At 45.0% G+C, this 10,777-nt stretch overlaps 1 protein-coding gene across 1 annotated transcript in view; it reads right to left on the bottom strand.

The window, feature by feature from the left end:
* Positions 1 to 9,799: 9,799 nt before the first annotated feature.
* Positions 9,800 to 10,777, bottom strand: part of LOC112141340 (5'(3')-deoxyribonucleotidase, mitochondrial) — a 3,170-nt gene continuing 2,192 nt past the window's right edge. Inside the window, exons 4-5 of the mRNA XM_024264452.2 lie at positions 10,636 to 10,755; positions 9,800 to 10,516 (exon numbers count right to left, since the gene is read on the bottom strand). Of these exons, the coding sequence (XP_024120220.1) occupies positions 10,377 to 10,516; positions 10,636 to 10,755 (260 nt within the window). The 3' untranslated portion in view covers positions 9,800 to 10,376. The remainder of the gene's footprint in view (positions 10,517 to 10,635; positions 10,756 to 10,777) is intronic.

The following is a 10,777-nucleotide window of genomic DNA, read 5'->3' as shown; positions in this document are numbered from 1 at the left end:
TGTGTGATTGTTGTGTTTGTTTCATTGTGTGATTGTTGTGTTTGTTTCATTGTGTGTTTGTTGTGTTTGTTTCATTGTGTGATTGTTGTGTTTGTTTCATTGTGTGATTGTTGTTGTGTTTTTTTTTCATTGTGTGATTGTTGTTGTGTTTGTTTCATTGTGTGGTTGTTGTGTTTGTTTCATGGTGTGGTTGTTGTGTGGATCTTCTGGAAATCTTACCACCGTTTTTCTCCTCATCTTTGCATCTGCAGAGAGGACACGTCTTCTCCTCTCTTTGACATGACCGTGTTTCTGTCACACCATCAGAGTGAAGACGTCGTTCACTTCCTGCCATCGATCCGGTCTGAACCTGCGTGACGGTGAGACTCCAGGGAAGCATGTCAGCGCCCTCCGTCTGTAGGCCGGTCTCTTTGGGGGCAGTTCTGTACAGCTCGGTTCTGGACTTTCCTTTCAAGCAGGAAGAAGGTTTGAACTGTTCTGACACCAGACACGGTGACTCCCTCTTCTGCCGTTTCCACCAGGTTTTGGAGATGGGGGAGTGAGCTCTGGTCCCAATTCATGCTGGCTTTTCTCAGCCCAGAACTGTCAGCAAACCTGCATGTCCATGTTGGAATAGAAGAGATAAAACACTCAAAAGATCTGAGTTTCTATGTGAAACTGCATTTATGTAGAGCGTGCCTGGATGGCTCAGTGGGCTAAGTTTAGGGCTTCTACCCAGGAGACCTGTGTTCAATCCTGGGGTGTCCACTGATCTCAGTGAGACCCTCAACGGCGCTGCCTCACTGGGTCCCTTCAAGTACAGGGTTGTGTCAGGAAGGGCATCTGGTGTAAAAGTCACTGCCAAATCAGTCGGTGCTGATTCGCTGTGGGAACCGAATGGTGAACAAAACATTTATATACTGTAGAACTCCTGATGTTTCATAGCAGCTGTTTGAAAAGGAAAAACGAATGTTTTTGTCAGAAATTCATTTCACTAGTTATGAGATGATTCATATCAAAGTTCGAGACCCTGAGATGACTTCAGGAGCATCCTGAGGAACCTCAAGACCCAGAAAATATTCTAAAACCAAATCAAGAGCCGTCAAATCAGTGAAATGGATCATAAACTCAAACATTAATTGTGATATTTTGTTCTTTTATTGTTTACTAAAAGCCAAACAATGAGCTGAGTTCTGTTTGTGTCTTATGTCACCACAACCAGAGAAGGTTGTTGCATCACCACAACCTGCTGGAAATCCTGCAAAGGTTTCAGTAACTGATCAGTGTGTTGTTCTTCCAGAGTGATTACATGATGAGTCTGAGCGGCTCCGACAGAATTTCTTTATCACGTCATGTGTCTGTAAAGACAGACTTTTTCTTGGAAGTGGAGGCCTGAAAATGTGCTGTGCGTCAAGTGTCATGTGTCCCGTGTCACTCTGTGAGAAATGTGTTTATTTCTGCAGAAGACGGTCACAGATGTTAACCTCATCAGCTGCTCAGAGGTGGTGCAGGGCGCCGTGCTCGCGCTAACCAGTGCACGGCACCCTGCAGAGGCTGGTGCAGGGCGCCGTGCACTGGTTATTGTGTCAGGGTTATTTCTGGGCTATATTTAAACAACACAGAGAATCTGAAGTGGTGGGAGGATCTCATGCTCGTTTTGAATGTTTTGGTCTGAGTTCCTCTCAGACTGAGCTGCTGTGGTGTACGCAATCTTACCTGTGGAACAGGTAAGAGTGTGAATAATGACTTTCCTTTGTGTGGGACAAACGCTCGGTGGTTCTGGATGTGTTTGTGTGAGGATTAAAGACCTTTATCTGAACAAAGCACAGAATGATCTCTGCCACTTTCCCGCCTCACTGTGACCTCCCCGATGTTCTCACCCTCTAATGGCTTATGGGTAATGAGGTCATTCAGAGATGCAGCATGTCTGTTTCAGCCGCATACTCCAGCATCACGACGGCGTCAGCGTTTGCCAGAACCAGACAACCCAGTGGATGGTTCAGTCCAACACTCACCCACCTTAAGATGAGCCCCAGCTGCGCTGTGGGTGAAAAGGTCAAACCTGTACGGGACACACAGGTGACCCGCTGGAAACATCAGGTCATGGACGCTCAGTGAACCGTCAAGAGAAAATGTTCATGTTTTATCTACGGGCGTGCTGCGGGTGACAAGTCATAGTGAACACTCCTACAACGCTAAGGGTCAGTAAGAGGGGGGGTAGGTGAGACGCAGGCGAGTCGTACAGATTTTTCATTGATTAACTCCGCCCCCAAATCCTGCAAACTGAACTAGGATCCTGTTAGTGCTGTTCACGTGATACGTGCACGCTCCTCGCTGCATTATGTTAGAAATGAGACAATCAGAGAGTAGTTTGTGAGGACGTCCGACCGGCACTTACCCCCCGTGGTTAGTAAGGAGCCAGGACTCGAGTGTGGTGTAAGGACACCGTACGACAGCATCACCCGGACGCCATAAGAGTAACGTCTATTATCCTCACCATAACCACCACAATGGTACGTTCTATTTTCATGACGTTCCTTGAGGTGCTCGTTGGAGCCTCAAAAGATGCAGCCTCTGCTTTCCACACCCTCCACGGACCTGGACAACCCAAAAACCCCCTGAACCGGTACTGGTCAACCCCTTGTACCAGTCCAAGTGACTGAGACTGGAGTTCTACTGGTCTGTGACACCAGGCTAAACCAAAGCAGTGAATGTAGAACTCACTTCATTAGTCGACGACTGGGGAGCTCAATCAAATCCTTGTTTTCTTTGATGTTAAACAGTTCAAGTTCCAGCTGCTCAAACTCTGGATCCAAAAGCTTTTGTTCATATATGGCTACATGTAAGTATTTATGAGAACTGTTCTGGTGTCCGCTGTATGACCCTCATCAGACTGACCCTAAACAGATGGAGGTTTCTGGACGGTGATTGTCAGATTGTCTGGATGGGTGTGTCCCACCGACCTTTTTCATAAAGGTCATCCAACCTGGTACAACTCAACGGGTCATGTGACGTCCATGTTTGTTTCCCTCTTTAGTGTAATCTTTTTTACCCTTGTGCTCTCTTGAGGGGTCCAAATGACCCCACCCTTACATTGATGATCCCTCCTTTGACAAAGGTGGACAGGATTTCATGCCACAGACAAAGTGAAGACAAAAAATCCTTGAAAACAAAGTTCAACAGGCTGTCTTGTGGGGTCCAGATGAGGGTTCCGTGGGATTCCCACGGTATGGTATTTGTATCTACATGTATTTGACAGAAAACCTGTCACCTGTTTTCAGAGGGAGCTGGTTGATAACTCCTCACATTAGTCTCACACAGATAAACACCATCACCGTGTCCGTCTGTTGCTCCTCTTTTCTGCGGGTCTTAGAACCTGCGTTGGCTCCAAAAGCTTCAGATTTCCCACCTCCCATGACGACGCGCCGCGTCAGCTTTCTCTGGAAACGACTGAGGAGACTCTCCATGAAAGGATGGGAGCACCGACACATGCTCCAACGTGCGCATGCATGTGAACGCGTGAGTGGCGGCTTGGCAGCGTTTGGCGGTGGCGTGTGCCAGCTTTTCTGAGCGTGGCGGCCTCAATCTGTTGAGCAAGGACGTCAGTGTGTGAAGTTTCCTGGCAGAGAAAACCGCCGGTGCCTAAAATACACAACATGCCGAAAGACGCCGGCGGAGAACCAGCATGCAAAGCTTTTCTTTTTACTCCTCAAACACAGAGGAGGCACGCAGCCCACATGGACTATATATACGTCCATCATTGAAAGGAAGGAGAGAAAATGTGGAAACTTCCAAACGCAAAACCTCTGAGTAGCAACAGAGCAACATTTACTGTGGAACATCGTCACTAAAACAAACTGCTTCTCTGGAGACATTTCTGCTGGGCTCCCGTCAGAAACCTCAGCCTCCGTCAGCATCATCTCCACCTTCTCCTCCCCAGAGATGACTCATCCTACTGGGAAGACAAGAGAGCTATTTTGGTTCTCAGATACTTCAGTTTTATTTGATTTGCTTTCTAATTTACACTTTGCAGATGAGTAATCAAGATTTGATGTTGGCAGCACCCGCCCCTCCCCCTTCATCTACGCAGACGCAGGGATGTGGAGGCCGTCAGGCGTCTTCTGAGAGAACGCAGCTACAGATTAAGACCACCACCTCCTGTTTGACCTGCTCCTGAGCAGTTTGTTTATTCTGTTGGCTTCAGTTCAGTCTGCGACATTTGTACCTGCAACATGTGTGTCTGCGACATGTGTGTCTGCGACATTTATGTCTATAACATGTGTGTCTGCGACATGTGTGTCTGCGACATGTGTGTCTGCGACATGTGTGTCTGCGACATTTATGTCTATAACATGTATGTCTGCGACATTTATGTCTATAACATTTATGTCTATAACATGTGTGTCTGCAACATGTGTGCCTGCGACATTTATGTCTGCAACATGTATGTCTGCGACATTTATGTCTATAACATGTATGTCTGCAACATTTATGTCTGCAACATTTATGTCTGCAACATGTATGTCTGCGACATTTATGTCTATAACATGTATGTCTGCGACATTTATGTCTATAACGTGTGTCTGCGACATTTATGTCTATAACATGTGTGTCTGCGACATGTGTGTCTGCGACATTTATGTTTGCAACATGTATGTCTGCGACATTTATGTCTATAACATTTATGTCGATAACATGTGTGTCTGCAACATGTGTGCCTGCGACATTTATGTCTGCAACATGTGTGCCTGCGACATTTATGTCTGCAACATGTATGTCTGCAACATGTATGTCTGCAACATTTATGTCTGCAACATTTATGTCTGCAACATGTATGTCTGCGACATTTATGTCTGCAACATGTATGTCTGCGACATTTATGTCTATAACATGTATGTCTGCGACATTTATGTCTATAACATGTATGTCTGCGACATTTATGTCTGCTACATGTGTGTCTGCAACATGCGTGTCTGCGACATTTATGTCTGCAACATGTATGTCTGCAACATGTATGTCTGCGACATTTATGTCTATAACATGTGTGTCTGCGACATTTATGTCTATAACATGTGTGTCTGCAACATGTACGTCTGCAACATTTATGTCTGCAACATGTATGTCTGCGACATTTATGTCTATAACATGTATGTCTGCGACATTTATGTCTATAACATGTGTGTCTGCAACTGCTACATGTGTGTCTGCTACATGCGTGTCTGCGACATTTATGTCTGCAACATGTATGTCTGCGACATTTATGTCTATAACATGTGTGTCTGCGACATGTGTGTCTATAACATCTATGTCTATAACACGTGTGTCTGTAACATGTGTGTGTGTGGGACATCTATGTCTATAACATCTATGTCTATAACATGTGTGTCTGTGTGTCTGCAACATGTGTGTCTATAACATGTGTGTCTGCGACATGTGTGTATATAACATCTATGTCTATAACACGTGTGTCTATAACATGTGTGTCTGGGTCATCTATGTCTATAACATCTATGTCTATAACATGTGTATCTGCGACATTTATGTCTATAACATGTATGTCTGCGACATTTGTACCTGCAACATGTGTGTCTGCGACATGTGTGTCTATAACATGTGTGTCTGCGACATTTATGTCTGCAACATGTATGTCTGCGACATTTATGTCTATAACATGTATGTCTGCGACATGTGTGTCTATAACATGTATGTCTGCGACATGTGTGTCTATAACATCTATGTCTATAACATGTGTGTCTATAACATGTATGTCTGCGACACTTATGTCTATAACATGTGTGTCTGCGACATTTATGTCTATAAAATGTATGTCTGCGACATTTATGTCTATAACATGTATGTCTGCGACATTTATGTCTATAACATGTATGTCTGCGACATTTATGTCTATAACATGTATGTCTGCGACATTTATCTCTATAACATTTATGTCTGCAACATGTATGTCTGCGACATTTATGTCTATAACATGTGTGTCTGCGACATTTATGTCTGCAACATGTGTGTCTGCAACATGTGTGTCTGCAACATGTGTCTGCGACATTTATGTCTGCAACATGTATGTCTGCAACATGTATGTCTGCAACATTTATGTCTATAACATGTGTGTCTGCGACATGTGTGTCTATAACATCTATGTCTATAACACGTGTGTCTATAACATGTGTGTGTGGGACATCTATGTCTATAACATCTATGTCTATAACATCTATGTTTATAACATGTGTGTCTGCAACATGTGTGTCTATAACATGTGTGTCTATAACATGTGTGTGTGAGACATCTATGTCTATAACATCTATGTCTATTACATGTGTGTCTGCGACATCTATGTCTATAACATGTGTGTCTGCAACATGTGTGTCTATAACACGTGTGTCTATAACATGTGTGTGTGGGACATCTATGTCTATAACATCTATGTCTATTACATGTGTGTCTGCGACATCTATGTCTATAACATGTGTGTCTATAACATGTGTGTCTGCAACGTGTGTGTCTATAACATGTGTGTCTGGGACATCTATGTCTATAACATCTATGTCTATAACATGTATGTCTATAACATCTATGTCTATAACATCAATGTCTATAACATGTGTGTCTATAACATGTGTGTCTGCTACTCTTCCGTCTGCATACTTTAGTCTGCAACACGTCTGTCTTCTCAGACTCAGAGACTGAAATTGTGACCCGTTTGGAACACCACTAAGTTCTGTGAATGTTCTGACTGAACTTCAATGGCATAAATCAACAAACTCCAGCTTTTTCTGTATCCAGATGGAAGGCAGGCCATTAAACCAATGCCCCCACCCCCAGTTTTACCGGGAAGTTCATGACACTTTTCAGAAGCTGATTTGAGAGGAAACAAAGAGTTCAGAGGAACTCTGAGTGATGAAGTGTTTAACATGCAGTTATGCTGCTGTTAATGCTGCAGATGGATTCAGTTCATCTTCTTTCTCTGAAAAGGAGATGAAGTATTATGGTCTGTCAGGCTGACATGGGTTTTTCACAGTGAAGTCTTTATCTCCCTGAAGAATTGGTGCAAAAAAAAAATTTAATTAAAAAAATATTTTTTTTTTCACTAAAAAAAGGACAGAAAAGACTGTTGGAGATTGAAATTTTTGAGAAGCTCGTCGGCATCAGAGCTGAAAACAACAGTGGGAAGAAATTTGGAGGTTCTAAAGAACTTGGAAGGTTCTGATGAGACCGGATCCTGATGACCGGAGAGGTCTGGCTGGTACATACTGGGTCAGGAGGTCAGTCATGTATTTTGGTGCTAAACCATTCAAAGCTTTATAAACCAGTAACAGAACTTTAAAGTCTATCCTCTGACAGACAGGTAACCAGTGTAAAGACCTCAGAACTGGACTGATGTGGTCTACTTTCTTGGTCCTTGTGAGAACCCGAGCAGCAGAGTTCTGAATAAGCTGCAGTTTCCTGATGGATTTTTTTGGTAGTCCTGTAAAAACACTGTTACAGTAATCAAGTCGACTAAAGATGAAAGCATGCACTAGTTTCTCCAGGTCCTGCTTAGACATCAGAATCCAATTAAGGTTCATTAACATCTAAAGAGAGGCCATTGTCTACAAAGGCCATATCACCAACATGACTCGTCACAAACCAGCACAAGTCATTAAAACCCTACAGACCAGACCTTTGGAAGAACAAACAAGCAGGACCTCAGGAACTGCTGTGTCATGTTTCGCTGTGGTGTTTTTAGTACAGTCATGTGAATACCAGAAGGTTCTGGTTCTGCTTAAGTTGAAGGTCCGTTTGCAGATGTTCCTGCAGCAGCTTCTGGTTCACAGAGCAGCTCCCAGAACTTTCTCTGTGAGACTCAAAAACTGGACCCGTCCTGATTCTGATCATGTTCTTCCGGTTCCGGATCACGACGAGCAGACGCGCGTCTACAGCTCTCCTCAACTCTTCGGCTTTTAAAGTACCGAGTGCAGCAACACGTACGCGGAGAGTTGAACATGCCACCCTGAATCTATTAATATTTGATATTAAGTCCTGAACCTGATATTGATCATTCATGTAGAGAAAACGGTCGAGTCAGGGTGGATTATATAAGTTCACTTCCTTCCACTCCCTTTCAAGCGATCTACTTTTGATTCATTATGTGATATGTTATGTATTGTGGCCTGATCGCTTGAAATAAACCATTTCATTCATTCATTCATTCATTCATTCATGTTACTGTGACATGAACAAGTCCTCTGTTGCTCATCTCACCGGGCCGGAACTCAGAACCTGTAAAGCTGCCACTTTGTTTGACAGAACAAACGATGGTCCAGAGAACATTTGAGGCCACACTTTCCTCTGTGGTCATAAAGCAATTAGACGAGCGGAAGGACGGCAATCCAAACAGACGGCGAGCGGCGTGAGAGCGGCGGGCGCTGGAGGCGGATCCTCCGGATCCAGTTCTTTCCAGAGATGTTCTCCATGCTGAAACAAAAGCTGTCAACAAGCTCTGAGGCAATTATTAACTTCCACCTTAAACAGTCAGCTGAAGTGCTGGCTCCGCCCACTGCCCCCCCAGAGAACAGTCTGTACGTTAAGTTTCATTCACAAACGCACAGCATGTGCTGCCACCGTTTCCCATGAGGCCTCGGTGTTAGAGGAAGTTCACACACACAGACAGAATATAAAAGCTCTGCGACTCTTCCTCCTGCAGGACGTTTGTGGTTTATTCTTCTTTGATCTTTCCCGCTCTAACGGTCCTTCAGTCGTCTGGACTGTTTGGATCTTCTCAGTGGTTCTGCTGGAACGGAGCTGAAGAAATGGCGGCTTTGTGTGTACCTTTGTGTCTTGGTGTGTTACAGACGGTGTTCTCTCTTTTTTCCGTGTAGTGAAGATCCAGATTCACATCTGAACTCGGATTCCATCTGCTGCACAATCCTGGACCAGCTCTGAAGAACCAGAACCGCTCAGAAAACTGAGGGTCCATGTCTTGAACTTTGACGCATAAAGAAGCCAAACTTAGACAATAACACGATTCAAATCCATAACTGAAGTCTCTGAAAGAGCAAGTTAATGAAGATAATTTATAGAAAGATTTCTAACAGAACTGATGTTCTCACAGACTGATCAAACTTTAGAGACTGAATGTTTTTAGACTTTTCGAACCAATAAAATCAGAGATCTGTTCTTCTGAAGTTACTGCTTATCTTTCCTTAAAATCTGTCACTGAACCCCCCACTCCCCACCCCCGGACATCAGAACTTTGAGAGTTTGGATCCGACCCAAACCAACAACGGATCAGCATCCGATTCACCAACGACCTCCTGAAGGTTCTGGTTCCATCTCAGCTGCTAAACACTGAAGCCGAGGAACCAAACGGCTGACAGGCTCCGCGTGAACTCGTTCCAGAAATGATCGCTCAAAGGATGGAACTGAAGAATGAGGAGATCAGAACTTCACGTTTCTGGATCTTCAGCGACACCTGATGGACTGTTTCATGCAGGCCTCGAGGGCCTCCTGCTGGTGTCTCAGAAACTGTCTTATCTGCTGCTGACCACCTGATCGGGTGTTTTCAGCCAGTAAAGAGCTTCAATGTGAGGTTGGTTGTAGGACATGTAGGACACCGGCCCTCGAGGCCGGACTTTGGACACTCCAGGTTTCACGTTTTAGAGAACCTGGTTTGTTTTGCTTTTATTTGTGTCTTGATGTTTGTTTATCTGAAATTCCCTCAGAAAATCAATTTATCAGAAAACCTCATGAACGAATCGGCAGAGCTCACCTCCATGTGAAACGCTGAGTCAGCATGACCTCGTGGGGGGGGCATAAAAACTCAAACTTGAAAAGGACTTTTCAGTTTTATTGAGCATCAAGAGAAGAAACCGTTTAGCGCCGTTTGAAAAACCAGGAAGAGAATGACTGAAAAATGGTTCAAATCAGAGAAAGAAAGTTTTTTCTGGAACCAAAATCCATCCGAACAGAATTCCAAGTTTGGTTTGATCCATAAACAAACATAAAACGGGAAAATGTTTCACTTTTAAAAGATTCAAATCAGGAAAAAAAACTCCATCTTTTACAGGCGTTTGGAAGTGTGCATGTTCCGTGTGCACGAGGACGTGTGTACGAGCCTGTGTGCACGAGGACGTGTGTACGAGCCTGTGTGCACGAGGACGTGTGCACGAGCCTGTGTGCACGTGTGAGGAGATCAATCTAAAAGCACCACAGAATCCGTGATTCGTCACAGTGAGAATAAAGCAGCCGGTTCTGGTCCGTCACAGTTCTGGGGGTCACACCCGTCCGGGTTCTGTCAGTGCACTCAGGGACCAGGAGAGACCCTGGGGGGCCCTGGGGACCACATCTGTTTCTCGGTTCGGCGCCACGCTGCCCCCTGGTGGCGCCGCTGAGGATTGTGGGACTCAGAACCTTCTGCTGTCCAGAACCGCCCGCCAGTCGTCCGACCACGACAGGAGCCGCCTCTGGGGGGGGCGGGGCGGCAGGTGCTTGTTGTGGCAGGCCGTGAACAGGATGTGCTCCCACGCCGGATTGGGCTCCACGCCTGCTCAGAACACAGATCAGGATTGGATGAGTCCAACAGAACCAGCTTAAGCTCGGTTCTGGATATGCATTGCCCCCCACACAGTAAATAACCCCCATTACGTAAATGCCCCCCCTCACCATAAATGTCTGGCTTGTCATCGATCAGGATGTCCCCGGACACCAGCGTCTTGTCTCGGGTCAAAACCACCTGCTCCAGGAAGTCCGGGCCCAGATGGCGCTCCACCCAGGCGTACTGGAAGACAGGAGCAGAGGTTGAACA

This window comes from Oryzias melastigma, linkage group LG19 (assembly GCF_002922805.2).
Source record: "Oryzias melastigma strain HK-1 linkage group LG19, ASM292280v2, whole genome shotgun sequence".
Lineage (NCBI taxonomy): Eukaryota > Metazoa > Chordata > Actinopteri > Beloniformes > Adrianichthyidae > Oryzias > Oryzias melastigma.
Note: the sequence above shows the minus strand (reverse complement) of the source record. Positions and strands in the feature narration are given on the sequence as shown.